The 15,732-nt window shown below is 36.5% G+C and overlaps 4 protein-coding genes across 4 annotated transcripts; 2 read left to right on the forward strand and 2 right to left on the reverse strand.

Annotated features, from left to right (window-relative positions):
* Window positions 1-1,479: 1,479 nt before the first annotated feature.
* On the forward strand, window positions 1,480-3,538 carry PHYBLDRAFT_132158 (hypothetical protein). The gene is made up of 5 exons (XM_018429472.1): window positions 1,480-1,740; window positions 1,809-1,931; window positions 2,045-2,975; window positions 3,043-3,134; window positions 3,204-3,538. Exons 1-5 carry the CDS (start codon window positions 1,527-1,529, stop codon window positions 3,338-3,340), a joined length of 1,497 nt encoding a protein of 498 aa, XP_018294138.1. The 5' UTR covers window positions 1,480-1,526; the 3' UTR covers window positions 3,341-3,538.
* A 264-nt stretch (window positions 3,539-3,802) lies between these two features.
* Window positions 3,803-7,266, reverse strand: PHYBLDRAFT_180518 (hypothetical protein; the record flags this gene model as incomplete). The annotated part of the gene is made up of 12 exons (XM_018438329.1): window positions 3,803-4,303; window positions 4,380-4,457; window positions 4,536-4,831; window positions 4,892-5,135; window positions 5,184-5,347; window positions 5,612-5,666; window positions 5,730-6,388; window positions 6,466-6,523; window positions 6,586-6,798; window positions 6,926-7,036; window positions 7,092-7,127; window positions 7,204-7,266. 12 exons carry the CDS (start codon window positions 7,264-7,266, stop codon window positions 3,944-3,946), a joined length of 2,337 nt encoding a protein of 778 aa, XP_018294139.1. The 3' UTR covers window positions 3,803-3,943.
* Window positions 7,267-8,726: 1,460 nt separating this feature from the next.
* On the forward strand, window positions 8,727-9,718 carry PHYBLDRAFT_143085 (Homeodomain-like DNA binding domain-containing transcription factor; the record flags this gene model as incomplete). Its single annotated transcript, XM_018430933.1, has 2 exons — window positions 8,727-8,923; window positions 9,163-9,718. The coding sequence occupies 2 exons, from the start codon at window positions 8,727-8,729 to the stop codon at window positions 9,716-9,718; spliced, it is 753 nt and encodes a 250-aa protein (XP_018294140.1).
* A 686-nt stretch (window positions 9,719-10,404) lies between these two features.
* On the reverse strand, window positions 10,405-11,296 carry PHYBLDRAFT_158216 (hypothetical protein). The gene is made up of 3 exons (XM_018433753.1): window positions 11,141-11,296; window positions 11,029-11,065; window positions 10,405-10,923 (listed from the first exon to the last, which is right to left on the reverse strand). The coding sequence occupies exons 1-3, from the start codon at window positions 11,280-11,282 to the stop codon at window positions 10,518-10,520; spliced, it is 585 nt and encodes a 194-aa protein (XP_018294141.1). The 5' UTR covers window positions 11,283-11,296; the 3' UTR covers window positions 10,405-10,517.
* Window positions 11,297-15,732: the final 4,436 nt, after the last annotated feature.

The following is a 15,732-nucleotide window of genomic DNA, read 5'->3' on the forward strand; positions in this document are numbered from 1 at the left end:
GGAAATGGCGAGCTCCATCAGTAAACGTCGTCTCCCTAATATTAGCGCTTCGATTATCCTTATTTTACTATATAGCTTTAAGTTATATAATATTCTCCAAAGTTTAAGGACATGGAAATATTGATATAGAGTTATTTATTGATACTACCCTTTCTAGCAACCGAATGTTATTATCAATCCAATTGGCAATGAAAAATATCAAGTTATTCAGAGTTGATCAAAAAAAAAGTTCAATCTTTATTTAAAACTCTAAACCAATAATATAGCTTAACACTCCTGTCTTTGTTTCATCTTTGATTAATCCTTTTGATATGTCCACACCAAGTATTTGGAATCTGTGTATATACAAAGAATATCAGAAGCATTGAAAGGCAAAATAAATGAACTCACAAAAACAACTCAAAGCAAAAAGTTTGACCTTTAAAGCTTGGTAAAAAAAAACAACAATGCTAACAATAATAAAAACTTGTATGAAGACAGATTGATTTTGAAAGTCAAAAGGTTCAAGAACATGTATAACAACTTTTCAGGATATTGAGATAAAACACTGGTGCCTACCCCCGAAAGTATTGTACCTTTTTATCAAATTTATTTACCGCTTACCAAGGTTCAATATATGCTTATATCTACAAAAAAAAATACCTGGCCAGCATATCGACCTTTTTCAATTAAAAGCAGGGAATACGTATAAGCGAAAGAAATTGTAATGATCAAAAACATGCTATTTGTATTGAAATTTGTATTCACCTCTTTTCAACCTTTGATATATAAATATATGTGTACATACATTTTATAGTATGCTGCACCCAAACAATGAAATTAAGTCTAGTAAACCATACGCATTATAGTCACTCCATGGGTTATTGCTTAATTGATCCTCTAAATCTCACCGTCAAAAACATATCTTCCGTATATTCATAGCATTGTCAAAAGTCAGTCCGATGAAATATCCGCCATTTCAGGTGATACAAACCGTAGCATACTCTACGGGCTTATGTCCTGGTAGCCGATTTTTTAACATGAATACCTTCTTATAACCATCTTAAAAGCAAAAAGTACATGCTATCTACCTAGTCTAATAAATATAACATCTCAGTAATGGTATTTATGCTGTGTATACTTAGTATATACTCTTTAATAAAAGAATATGAATAAGATATTATAAAAACAATCAGGTTAATGTGTTCAATTGGGTTAAATAGGCGATCAAAACCATTCACGAATTTTGAAATGGAAAAAGATCTATAGTCCTCAACTTTGTTGTTATTGTTTTCGTGGCGTGCACTTAGGCTGTGGTAAAGAATATGATCTTGAGAAAAATGCTCACAGACTTCAGCTATAGTGATAGACAACTTAAAATATGATTGATGTTGCACGATCCATTAGAAACGCTATTTAACCCGTCACATACTGATACTTTGTCTAAATGAGTCACATTTTACACAGCGACATTTGATTGTTCAAGTCTATCTGTCGTAAAGGAAACTGACTTATTTTATTCTTCTTATACATTACACTCTCATACCATGGCCTTTACATTAAAACCTACCCTTGAAGAAGTTCAGGCAATTATTGCTTCCGGACAAGGAAATACTATTCCAATCTATGCTGAACTGGAAGCCGACTTTCTGACACCTGTCTCTGCTTATCTCAAAGTCGCTGACAAGTGCGAATACTCATTCTTGCTTGAATCTGTCGAAGGTGGAGAGAACATTGGTCGCTACTCTTTTATTGGAGCTGGTAAGAAACAAAACAAAAAAGGAAGCTGGAAATCATCTTGGACGAAATTTAACTCATGCACATCAAAGATCCCTATAAACTCATCAAGGTGGGTCCTAATGAGGCTGTCAAGGGCGATCCTCTTTTAGCCATTGAAAAAGAATTAGAGCCTATCCGATATGTCAAAGTACCGGGCCTTCCTGGATTTACTGGTAAGTTTGTTTGTTTTTTTGGTTATTGTTTTTTTTTAAAAAAAAAAAGTGGGAAAAGGTATATATGTATATTATAAGGTACTTAATCATCTTTTACTTTTGTGTTTAATTAGGTGGTGCTGTAGGATATATTGGTTTTGAATGTTTTGAATACTTTGAGCCTAGTGTCAAGGGAGAGCTTAAGGATCCATTGGGTATTCCCGATGCCGTGTTTATGATGTGCGATACACTCGTAGTCTTTGACCGTGTCCGTCATATTGTCAATGTAGTATCTCACTATAGAAGTGACGCTACTGATCCCGAACTTGTCCGCCGTGAATATATCAAGGCTTCAGAGGAGATCGAATGTACCCTGACACTCTTGAATCAGGAACACATCCCACCTGTTCCCCAAGGACCAGTTGTTCTTGGAAACACAGCCACATCTAACGTTGGAAAAGAAGGTTATATGGACTTTGTCTCCACACTGAAACACCACATCAAGGAGGGTGATATTTTCCAAACTGTCCCTAGTCAGCGTCTGGCACGCCCCACTTCCCTTCACCCCTTCAATGTCTATCGCCACTTGAGATCCCTCAACCCTTCACCTTACATGTTCTATGTGACTCTCAAAGACTTTACTCTTGTCGGTGCTTCTCCTGAGATGCTTACCAAGGTCCAAGATCGGGTCGCATACACACATCCTATCGCAGGTACCCGTAAAAGAGGAAAGTCAGGCGAAGAAGATAAAGCATTGGCCGATGATCTTCTTAAAGACCCCAAGGAGAGAGCTGAACATGTTATGCTTGTGGATTTGGGTCGTAATGACATCAACCGTGTCTGTCAGCCAGCATCTGTCAAGGTGGACAAGTTGATGGAGATCGAATATTATTCACATGTTATGCACATCGTCTCTAATGTGTCAGGTGTTTTAAGAGAGGATAAGACACCATTTGACGCATTCCGTGCCATATTTCCTGCTGGAACTGTTTCCGGTGCTCCAAAGATCAAGGCTGTTGAGCTTATTCGTAAACTAGAGAAGGAAAAGAGAGGAATATATGCAGGGTAAGACCAAGCGAACACATCTAGCTTAGAAAGAGACTTGGTGTTAAATCTACTTGTAACTCGATAGATCTGTGGGTCACTTTGACTACTCTGGTGATCTTGATACATGCATTGCGATCCGTACTATGGTATTCAAAAACGATGTTGCGTATTTGCAAGGTAAGCTTTTGACTACAGCTATAAATAGATCAAATGGTCTGTTTCTAACTATCTTTTATTATCACAAAGCCGGTGGAGGTATCGTTTGTGACTCTGTTGAAGAAGACGAATACCAGGAGACTATGAACAAGATGGGATCCAACCTTGCTACCATTGAGCAATGTGAACAAAAGATTTACAAGATTCAACAAGCAAGCAAAAAGTAGAATAATTACAAAAAAAACAAAAAACAAACCCGATCTGCTTTTCTACTGTTCATTTTAAGCTATTTTCTTATAGCAACAACAAAATTGTGTGTGTAAAATAATATGTAAATGGTATACTTCTTTGCTAATAATGTCCCTTTCCATAAAAAAAAAAGATTAATACAATACAAGATATTTAATAAGATTGTGTATTTCTGTTAAAAACAATGAATTATAGACCGTAAAGTATATGTATAGAATTAAAGCCAACAGGTTGAATATTCAGTTCAAAGCTTAGATATTGTCGTCTATACCTCTTGTGATAATTTAAATAGCAAGCTTAAAGTTATAATTGGGATAATCAAAAGAGAAGCATAATGCACTTTACTTTATCATAACTTTTATTGGTTAATATTTTACGTTGTATGATGTGTACTTGAATCTGTAGAGATACTAAAGCGCCATATGATACCAGGTATAAATAGTATTGATATTGACTTGTTGCTTATTTGTTTATTTAATCATTTGAATATAAGAAATATTTGCTTTAAGACAAGGTTAACAAGAGTATAAACTGATAAAACTCTTGTAAAATTGAGCTTGCTTTTATTATACGGTAGTCCTTCATTGAGTTGTTGGAGATGGAGGAGGTTCATTCTGGGGAGTTTCTTGTTGTTTGATCTGGAATAGCTTTACAGAAGTTCCGTTCCATGGACCATGATTTGCAATTGAAGATACATAGGTCTGACCCCAAAGCATGCTCCTAAACCAGATTACAAGCGACTCATTCCACTGGAATCTGTGCATCGAAAGAGGCTGTGGTTGAGGGAGAATCCCGCTCAGAGATTGATGGCGCAGAAAGTCGAGAATTTGCTGGTCAGAAGTAAGCGACTGGGTTGTGCACATTGCTTCTATTTGTGGCACCAGATAGTCCAATGTCGCCAGTATTGTCTTGAGAGGAAGCTGATCATGCCATTTCTGCACCTGTACCCCCATATATATATACACACAGAGAGAATATTAGCTATTGATATAAAGTATTATAAATAATACAACATACCCATTCTTCTGTTGGTGTAAAACCATGCTTTGCACCTGGCATAAGACTTGCGGTAGACACCACAGATGACGATCTTCCCTGTCGGAAACCTTGGAAAGAAAGGCTTCCCTCACTCGTTCCTCGAGAGAGAAGATGTTCTGGCCTCTTACCTCTTACTTTATCAGAGACTTGGTCTAATCCTAATTCGCCAGAGACGCGGGTGGTAGCACTTATTTCTGACTCAGAAACATCACCACCGGACTCTGTGAATGGACTTCCAGAAACTTCTTTACTTGGGGATAAAGGGGGGATGGAGTGGGATGGAGATGCTGGAATGTGCTGGGAACGTTGAGCTCCTTCTTTCAACAGGCGGGAATTCTCTATGTCTTCAAGAGCATTTTCCATAGTCATATCACGCAATCTTTCAAACTTTTTGTGGTTACGGACAATTGCATAAATGAAACTTGGGTTGTCTTTTGTTTGTTTGTTTGTTAATAACTGACAACATGTAATCAAGTAGGTTTTTTTTGTACCTGAAAATCGATACTGGATGATATTATTGAATGCTTTCAAGAGATATCCAACCAGACGATGGTTGGACTCGTCTGCTAATAGAAAACCAGGTGCTGATATCGATCCGAACAAAGCTACAAGTTTACTGGAAGAAGCTGTAGACAGATTCTTGACATATGGTGATATGTTGGTAATTGTGAATACCAGGGTTGGATAGAGTGTCGATAGTGAGCCTCGCGAAGTTGCAATAAGCGTAAAGATGGACTATAATGGTTGTTAAAAGATAGCTATTATATGTTTTTTAGAACTTACTATCAATAGAAAGTCGGCGTAAGTTCCATTAAAGTATGGTATCCGAATGCTAACGGGTAAAGATGAAGGATTCTCAAATGGCTTATCAAGCTTCGAGCCAAAAATGGGGTCTGAAGACAAAGTTTGAAGAATAAAGGCACTCATCCGTACAAAACCAACTTGAGCTGTAGACAATAAATTTATAACATGTTAGTCCATCATTAACTACATGATTTCTTTTAGGAAAAATGCTTTCCTGGGTTTAGCTTATTCTCCATGCAATGGTAAATCAAAACAACCACCAAGTCCAGAGACCTCTCAGTATCAATTAGATACGTTCTAAATCTCTGCTCATACATTGTTAGTTAAATATACTCATGATGAAAGGCAATGTCCTACCGTATTTGTCTCAAGCAATTTCCAACAGAGCATCATCATCTCAACATTACATTTAATGTGTTTGTTTGGACTAGGAAAATAACTAGAAGTAGCCTGTATACTTCTCTGTCAATAATGGTCTGTATAATAAAAGAGAAAGGAAGGATGTGGACACTGTGATTACTTTACCTGCATTGGGTAGCTAAGTATTCTGTAAATACCATCAATGAGGAACTGAAAATCTTGTGCTCGATGGAGTTTGGAAAGATAATGTCTAAAGAGATTATCGGAAGTATCCAAATTGTCTTCTCTCTCATTGTTTTCTTCTTTTTCTTCGATTGGAGATTGTTTTACACCGGACTCGGTCTGTTTAGAAGAAGACCCAAACTGCTGTTCGAGACGTAAAGATTGAACAGATCTGGGAGAACGATAATCTAATATGACTAAAAGTGTTCTTAGGCACATAGATACAAGCTGTTCTCGAGTATCTGTGAACATGACATGATTGTATGGAACACCCCAACCCAAAGGATTATATTTGCAGGATGTGTTTAACAAACTGCACAATAAAGCAAGAACCACCTTTCGTTCCATTTTTGTTACTATAAATCGAAGCCATGGATCTTCCTTTGTTGTAATCTGCCCAGGAGAGATATACATTGACTTTGATAAAAGGACTGTGAGAAGCCGGAGGGCTTCATTTCTGTTGGTGTCATTATCTCGGAAGGATCCGATTGGAGTAGAAGATCCAACGCCGGTCTCCCATATTACATAGTTTACATGTGACTCTAATGTAGCCATAGAAGGAGGTAGAGAGAATCCAGCAAGGAACAAACATCGAATAGCCACTTTTGTGAGCCAAAATTTGGTAAGAAAGTAAACAAGAACGCAATAAACATAATTCTTAAAGTCAAGATACTCTTACAGGTTATCATAACTTCTCCTCTGGGCGGTTCAATATCTTGGCGAACCTTATCTTCTTGCTTTCAATGGAGAGGTATCGCTCTTTATTGAGAATCTATTTTGATGAGCACGGCCTGCTTACCTTGTCTTGGTCATCACTTGTATTGGGTACAAGTCTTTTCACGGATCGCGGAGTCCAAAAAAATGAGGTCTCCCACTCTCCGCATTCAGGGCTCTCGAATACGTATGGCATAATGCGAGTTAATACTCTGCAACAATTCAAGAGACGGAGTGTACTATGTTGTGTAGAAGGGAATACGGGTGCATGTATAATCTCATCCATTTGACAAATAATCTAAATTTGTACACTTTAGGGCTTATCTCTCGTTGAATTACTTGGTTGCATCTTTTATATTCTTAACAGTATAATATACAAAGCATATACAGATGTTGCTATCTATATCTTATGCGTATGGATCTACCTTGTCGATCAATGTCTCCAAATTCTCTTTCGCAGTGTCTCTTGCTCTACGGATGTCAGATTGACTGACAAGTGAAAACACATCATCCGTTGATTCTGGAAGTGTCCAGAACTATATAATTCTGTCAACATCTCGTTCAATCTGGCATGGCTGTAATTCCACTCACAAGTGTCCAATAATCATCTGCATCCACAGGAATGCTCTATGATCGCACCGAAATAAAGGTCCGTCAACGTCGTTCCGGCCGAAATCCTCAACATGTAGCTGGCATTACGTACTCTTTCCTCAAACAAACGGAATACACCTTTTCGAAATGCTAACTTGCTGTCTGTCGCTCCCATGACTGAATTGAAGCCAAGAACAAGATCGCTGCCCTTTGGATTTTTTGTAGGTTTTATTCAGATGACGTAACAGAACTTAATTAGCTGTGATGTGTACTATTTGCACCACCTGTTTATGACGCAGGCAGACATATTTCCAGAAGAGGATAAGCCAAAGAGTTGATGGAAATGGCAATATACAACAATAATACATAATTTTTGAAGGCGACTACTTGTTATATTTGGGAGCCTATAAATGGGCTTTTAGCTTAGTGTAATGCTTCCAAAGGGATTGGGTACTTTGCCCTGGAACTATGCTTGAAAATATAATAAATACAACAACAGTTGTGTATAAAGAGAAGATCTCCAAATTCTTGTAGTTCTTTCACTCTCAATTTACCGATTCTTTTGAAAAGTCCGCCCACATTTTTGGAAAAGAATAAAGAAAGCACTTGACAATGAAAGTACAGGCAAAAATATTAATACTCCGATAAATAATCTCACTTTACAGTTACAGTTTTTTTTTTGTCATCAGAATCACACATACAGGCCAGGACATAAATTGCAATCAAAATCTCACCTTTATATATATATATATATATATATGTATGTATGTATGTATGTATGTATGTATATTAATTAGTACATTTTTAGCGCAAGACTTTTATTGATAACTTAAAAGAAAAAACTGGAAAAAAGAACCAAATGGATTTAGTCTATATAATTGTATATTTAACACTTATTTTATTATTGGATTTTGAGTCTCTACCATACGATTTGTAAATAGATATAGTGGGAATATATCTTTCAAATTTTTATATAAAACATAGTTATTAGGAGTTTAAAGTAGTGAATTTCAGTAAGAAAATGTATAAAATGATCTCTTTTTCTTCATTATTTGTATTGATATTCTAATATATCAAGCCCAAGTTTGATGGGATACCTCTGCAGACTGTAAACGAAAAAGAGATAGTAAAGATAAAAAGAATGAACGCCGCCAAAACAACTTTGATTGCTACATTAACAAGCAAACCACAACTTAACTCTGGATTGGTCTTTATCTCAAGAAGATCGAACGGAGCGCCAAACTTGATATTCTTTACTCAATTTTCCGGGCATATTATTGTAGTTGTAGTGGTAATCGTGCACTTACAACTCTATCATTGACCCAAGAATAGACCTCTCACCAGCCAGTCTCCGTTAGCCGTTTGCACAGTGCTTTGTAAATGGTGTCTATGATACTTGGTACATTTCACCCATTTATGAATCAAAAAAATGAAATTAAGTAAAATGAGGAATAAATCATTCTATTAAAAAAAAATGATAATTACTTTGAAAGTGCAATTTACTTACAATTTATCAAAAACCAAACAAGAAAAGAAAAGATAAAGTGAATGCAGTACATGATTTTGAAAGTATAAAATAAAATGGCGTAGTACATAAGTAATATCCTTTCGTCTTTTGCATATCCTCAATTCAAAATGGATTCTGTGACAAACGCCAATAATATTACTCTTGCTGAAAAGCTTAGTACTATTGCTAAACGTCGTCCTAGAACAACGCCAGAGCAATCTCGTATCTTAAATACTCATTTTGCTCGAAACCCTGTCCCAAGCAAGAATGAAATAAAGCTTATTGCCAGAGAAGTCAAAATAAAGCCAAGAAGTACTCATTTTTGGTATAAAGAATAAAAGAACAAAAGAAATAAAGATACTTTTAATATACAGATATATGCAATAGAAACCAAACCAAAAATAAAACAAAATAAAAGAAAACCCCCACACGCACTAAATAGATGTTGTCTAGTCGGGGGTTCTTTTTTTTGACTTTCGCAAATGTTATAAGTGGATAGCAAGGAACATCTTGTTTACTCTTTGTTGCCTCTTTCTTTCCTATATTTCCTGAATTGCCACGTAGGTACCAAAACAAAAGAGCTTCAGTTAAAAGAGAAGGCCGGAAATCCAAAGAAAAGACCCAAGAAGAAGCCATGCCAAAGACCAAGAAAACCAGACGTGATCCAAACCATCTTCCGCAAGTTTCTGGTGGCTATCAGCAAAATAGGCTTGATGAATTCAACGTGGCTGACCAAAGAAGTTCTGAAGACAAGGAACCAAAGAAAAGAGTTACTTTTTACTCGCCAGCTGTTGCTCAGTACCAGCAACGCGCCTTTAAGTTGCCAGAAATGACACCAACTACGCCTGTGTCTGTTCAGCAGTGTGCTCAATATTCGGCCCAACCGCGCCTCCCTCCCTTGGCTTCTCTACTTGCCCACCCGTCCCATCTTCCTCTTCCAAACCACAGTCCTAACTCTGTAATGGGAGTGCCAGATTTCAATAACCAATTGCCCAGAGTAAACATCCAACAACAGCATGTAGACCCGTATGCTTCTACAAACATTCCATTCTTCTTTTACCATGTTGAATTCGGATTTGAAGCCAGCGTGTCTCAACTTCACCAGCAGCGTAATCAATAGCTGGTTTAATTGCTCTTGCCTAGCTTAAATAAATCATTCTTTTCTATGTGCTTATATTAGCATCTATCAATATACTACTCTATATATATACACATATATATATATTTGCATAAACAGTTTGGTTTAATAATAAAGATTGATTAGAGATTACAGCTGCGCCTTTCACTTAAACCAATATATCACACATCACAAAACGCCCAATTTACAATTTACAAACAATAATAAGTGATAAACATATACAATAAATGATCAGGATTATATATTACAATCATTAAGTCTTGTCAGTATTGGTTTTTGTATATCCTACTAAGTTGCTTTGTTTTATATTGGAGTAAATACTAGTCTTTAACGATAATTAGCAGAGCCCTTTTTTTTCTGTATTGTTTAAGACAAAGGAAAGCATCTCTTTGATGTCTTTCTTCTTCTTTGCAGATAGAATGAATCAATATTGCATTCACATGGTTTTAATGAATAGATTTAGAGGGCATGGATTTAAAAGACAGTTTAATTTACGTGTATTTTATGATGTACCTTGTAAAAAAAAAAAGAAAACTAATCATGTTTAACCCACAGGCTGTTTATCAGACAAAACCTAATCATAGATAAGCACAAGTGCCAACTGTGTTGTGTGAGACACATTCCCCCACAATGACCCACATCATGGGTCTATAATTGCACAAAATAATCAATTTCAGTAAGTATTATATATTTATGTTTTATGTATATAACACACATCTTTGTGATTAATGATGTTTTTTTAAAAAAAATGTATGAGGGTATTTGTTTATTGTTACTATTTCTACAAGGCAGGCTCTCTAGGAGACATATTTATATTACTGGCCGAATTCTGTACATTGACAGCACTAAATGATTTTCGAGGTCGATTGACAGTACGCTTGTCATCTCTATATCCACCTTGAATTCCACCTGCAGCCATAATGACCCAGTTGACGGTACCGTGTCGTAAACCTTCACAGTATTCAGATGGGAAGTGATCGTTCAAACAGAACGGAAATGCAAATCGAAAGATAATTCTAATCCATGTTTCGCCACTTAATCTTTTGATGACATAATGATTCAAGATACCCGAAAGATGGACAAAAGAAATGGGGCGAACAGGAACAGGCTCATTTGTGTAAGGATTAGGAGGATAGAGCGTGATATTGTACGCCGAATCGATGAAGACAAGGGTCCCAGGTGGGGTACTTGAATGATTTAAAAAAAAAAAAAAAAACAAAAAAAAACAAAGAGAGAAAGAGAACATACACTTCAGTACTCCTGTCAGAAACCCCACATCAATCAAAACTTACTCATAGTGAAACCAAGAAGGAGTGCGTGTAACAATATCTACACATATTTTTTATGAATTTTTTCATGTGCAAATTCACGCGTCTTTTTTGCTTGTTTGTTTGTTTGTCTTACCGTTGTTGTAGGCATGATGGAATATCTTGTTTGTCAGCTGGGTACTGAATATTCTGGAGAATTTGGCGTCTCCAATCTTTGGTTGTCCATAAGTATACATACCAGAGAAGTGCTCTAAAAGAGGACTCTTGCTCTGGAGCATCTTTGCTAAAAATACTATACAAATACACCGTAAAATACACCATTGGTTCAATATATTTCAATTATCTATCCAGTAAATTTAGTCGCTTACTTGTTGCCAGAGCTCCGCCCAGTGAATGGCCAGTAATAAACAGACGCTTCTTGGGTTGTAGATTGGATGGCCGTGCTTGATCTGTCTCTGACTTGATGAGCGTGTGGCCGTTAGCCGACTCGGGTACCTGAGCATCCCCATTACCCCCTGGAATGGCCAGGCTAGGTTCAATCAATTCCATAATGTAACGCTCAGCCTGAGCATACATGCTGTGGGACCTAATGTCAGCTTCGTGGCCCAACCAGGTACTGTCAATTGGTTCTGCAACGTGGTGGAATAAGTTGAGAATAAAGAACTTTGTGACCTTGACTGCAGCCTTTGCCGTACTGACAATGGTCTGATAAATTGAAGTGTTTACAAGCTCAATCTGAATCCGTGCTGAAAGTGGATCGCAATCTTGGGATGATCTGGAGGAAGAGGAAGAAGAGGAAGAAGAGGAAGGAGCGGGATCACCCATGGCATTCCAATAGCCTTTGTGTACTTTGCCCATAGGTCCCCATGAAGCCTCTACTTCTCCCAATGTAATGTTTATATTTGTCAAATAGTTTTGAATATTCAGGGGGTTTGTTCTAGACGTATGAAAATTGACGTTAGATTACAGCAACAACAAAAGAAAACTACGTGTTTGTCGCTGCTTATTAAAATTTACCCGCGAAACACTAGAACAATATCATTGTCTTTTTCGACGATGAAAGCGCAAATATTCTAGAGATTTCTTATCAGTAAGGTGTTCTAAAAAAATCTGCATATTCGTAGGTGCGCGTATGGGTGTATGTGCGTATAAGATTATTATTATTATTATTACCCTGTATGCAATTGGTCTAAATGTTCGTTCTACTTCAAAACCGTCTTTTTCAAGCTCGTATTTGATTACTTCGATATCTTCATAGACTAGTTTACTAGCGACTGAAAGAGTATATGCCAACGGAAGCGAATAGCGTGGTCTTTTTAGCATATTCGTCAAGGTTCGTGCTTCTTCATCGGTTTGATCTGCCATACGCTTCCGTATATTAAATAGATCACTTGATTGTAAAGTTTTAGTTTGGGGTATATGATGGTCAAATAGTGAAAAATAAGGATGCATGGCATTGATAAGGGCTAATATAAAATTGTTGTAATTATTGTTATTATTTAAAAAAAAAGAATGTTAGTAAAGAAGTATTGGCGCAATGTTTAATGTTGACGTACTTAGGTTGCGTTTGGTGGGGTGCTGCCCGACAAATCGACCGACAAGAACTCTAATCAGCTGGTCACTCATCAGCAATACAACAAATCCAATGAAGAAAAAGACTCTGATAATAGCCGAGAAAACTGGCCCTAGGATAGTACTGTTGGATAGATAGGATGCGATTGGGGCCAATGTGTGGTTGAGGTACTTGAGAGTACGGAGGAGAACAGGTGTGCCATGTTTGACTGTTTTGTAGCCAACAAAGAAGAAGACAGAGAGACCAAGAGATATGAATGAGATGCTGAACATAATCTCGCTCAAGGTTGAATATTGATGAATGACTGCATACAGACCAACTAATGCTGGCACAAATGAGATTAGAGATGAGATGCCAATGTAAACTCGATTGCGCCCTTCGGTCATGTTGTAAAGTGCGCTTGTCGAGACAGTGATACTGTGCTCGGAAGAGATGCGCTTTAATAGACGGGAGTTCAGGAGCCAGCGTTTGCCATTTTGTGGGGCAAGCACTGGAGTGGATCAACTTCACATGGAATAGCGGTAATCTAAAAGAAAAAGGTCACGAACCCTTTGTGTCAACCGACATTTTGTGATGCAGGGATGAACTACAAAGACAGCTTTTCTTTCTCGGCTCAAAACCCATTCGGAATTGGTTCCTGAATATTGGCACAAATGACTATCAAAGCCACCAATAAATCGGTTAGTTGAGAGCCTCATCAATAGGCCGTGAAGTTCTATAAAGTCAAACGGTGCGTATATTCATGACAGCCCATTATCGAGTACCATCCCCACAGTTCTGTTGTCCGTCTTGTGTTGCCGTAACCCCACCTCAATTATTACACGAGCGCCTGATCATTGAATTGTGCTGCATTTATCCGTATTACTCTATTCAACCTTCATGATTTGCTCTTTTTTTTTTCTTTTTTGTTCAAGTATAATTTGACCCAGGAAAGGAATATTTTTTCCTTCCTTCCTTTTTTCTTGTGAGCTGTAAAAATAGAAAATATGGTCAGTGAAGCGTTTATTTGTCCCACTGGTAATATGTATCCTACAGCATGGTTGGTCGTGGGACAGATCGTATATACACCCATACTATCACTTAAATGATAAAGAAATATATATACATTTCTTTTTTGGTACTAGAGCCGTTGAGATAAATAAATAAACAAACAAAAAATCCTCAGGACTGAACCCTTAACCTACTCAACCAAACCAAAAGCTCTTGAGAGCAGCTTAGAACAGAGTTGGCTATATATGAAGCCCAAATATATGTATATTAAAGAGGTCATATGCTTAAGATCTTGAGGTATCTTATTCTTATTTTTATTTTAGAAACCAAACTAGAAAATCCTATGCTCAAAGCATATGCCAAATTCTATTAAAACAATCAAACTCCGTCTACTCGGCTTTAGGACCTACATTGTCCTTTGCCATTAGTCCTGAATAACTATGGTCCGTATATATTTCTATCAATTAAACTAGTTAAATAGCAATTTAGTAGAAATGTCAATTGCTCTATAAAATATACCATGACAGGTGTTCCTTTCCTGACGAACCAATATAATTTGCAACACATTTGTAGCATGGTATAATACATTGTCTGAATATATTTAATGGTAAAATTATACTCCAATTATTATATTATCTTTAATAAGAAAGTCCTTTAAGCAAGTCTATTTATTAATTTGGGTTTATTAAACGTAGATACTTTTAGGAGGTATGCATCTACAGTAATTGAAACTCTACAGATAGAATAAGAAATTGAATTACTGTCAACCGACTCGGTACCTTGGGATAACGCAAAATAAAAACCCCCCTTGACCATCGAACATTTACTCCGCTTGTCCCAAGGCAAGGCTTTGCTTCTATTGTGCCAGGCACCTCATTATTCATCATTCACTTATATTTTCAGGGGTGGGGCTTGAAAAGCAAACCTCGCGATTAAAGGCCCAAGTCAAGGTAGAATAAGTGGGGTTTCTTTTTTTCTTTTCAAACAAATAAACTTTGCTCTTGGTTCAAATACAGAGTTCGTAATAAAATATCATAATCTATGCTCTAATTTTTGCTGGTATCTGCTTATCCCAGATAGATGAATGAACTGATAAAGTGTGTTATCGCTACTGGGTAAAATGAATAAAATATTTACTCCCCTCAATTGTTTCAATTTTACAAGCCAAAGTATTCATGTGTTTGGAATGAAGGAAGAGTCCACCTTAAACAAACAAACAAACAAAGAAAAGAAATATACAGATACACAAATAGTTACACACAGCTCATCCCATATCTGTCTCTAGCCAGTAATCTCACTACCCAGATCGACAGCAATCAAAGATCGTTGCACTCGGAGTCCCAGAAGGGCCAGTTGTTTTTTGGTAAATCAATAGCCCAAGGAACAAATATTATTGCTTACTATTCTTCTAATTTTATAAGAATAAAAAAAAAGCTAGATATATATATATATATATATATTAGTAGCGTTCAAAAGGCTTTCAAACAAAGAAATGGCTTATTGAAATAATTTTTAAATATGATATTTCGGCACCTTTTTTAGTAGCAAGAAAATTTCTCCAACTTTGCACTTGGCATGTAGAATTGAAAGATACAGAAGTATTCTGCAAAATATAGATGACTAACCTTCTAGGTCATCTTTTGAAGAAAAAAAAAGAAGAAGAAGAAAACATACTAATAGTAAATGCTAGAAGCAGCACAAGTAAACAAAAAAGGTTTCTTATGTGTGCTTCACAAACAGTCTCTACAAGGTTTACCTGTTGATGCAAATTTTCATTAAACTGCCGAATGCCACCCAAAGGCAGCAAATTTAGTTTTTTTATGTTTCCATTTGACTTTTACATCTTGAAGTACTTGGTCAAAATTATATAAATTTGTTACCGCAATCCTTTAGAGAAGAACGTAAAATATACTTTGAAAGCTTTTATCAGATAAATAGTAAGCATTAATGGTCAAGGGCACATTATACACTTTGTGTGGTCAGCAAAAAAAAATGATCATTTTTAACTATTCATGTCAATTGATATAAAGAATATGGATCAAAGATAAGACAGAAACAATGAATTCTTATAATGCTTTCTTTTTGCTTTGTTTTAATAGATAGAAACGTGTTAGTCGATGTTATGGTATTGGTGATATATTTTGACTTGACCCGAGAATGTCTTT

This window comes from Phycomyces blakesleeanus (assembly GCF_001638985.1).
Source record: "Phycomyces blakesleeanus NRRL 1555(-) unplaced genomic scaffold PHYBLscaffold_6, whole genome shotgun sequence".
In the NCBI taxonomy this organism is placed as follows: Eukaryota; Fungi; Mucoromycota; class Mucoromycetes; order Mucorales; family Phycomycetaceae; genus Phycomyces; species Phycomyces blakesleeanus.

Coding starts and splice junctions, on each gene's coding strand:
- PHYBLDRAFT_132158 (XM_018429472.1), top strand. CDS start 1,527: ATGGCCTTTACATTAAAACCTACCCTTGAAGAAGTTCAGGCAATTATT. Junction 1,741..1,808: donor CTACTCTTTTATTGGAGCTG/GTAAGAAACAAA, acceptor TGCACATCAAAG/ATCCCTATAAACTCATCAAG. Junction 3,135..3,203: donor CGATGTTGCGTATTTGCAAG/GTAAGCTTTTGA, acceptor ATTATCACAAAG/CCGGTGGAGGTATCGTTTGT.
- PHYBLDRAFT_158216 (XM_018433753.1), bottom strand. CDS start 11,282: ATGCTCCAGAGCAAGAGTCCTCTTTTAGAGCACTTCTCTGGTATGTAT. Junction 11,066..11,140: donor CCATCATGCCTACAACAACG/GTAAGACAAACA, acceptor AAATATGTGTAG/ATATTGTTACACGCACTCCT. Junction 10,924..11,028: donor CCTTCTTGGTTTCACTATGA/GTAAGTTTTGAT, acceptor AAATCATTCAAG/TACCCCACCTGGGACCCTTG.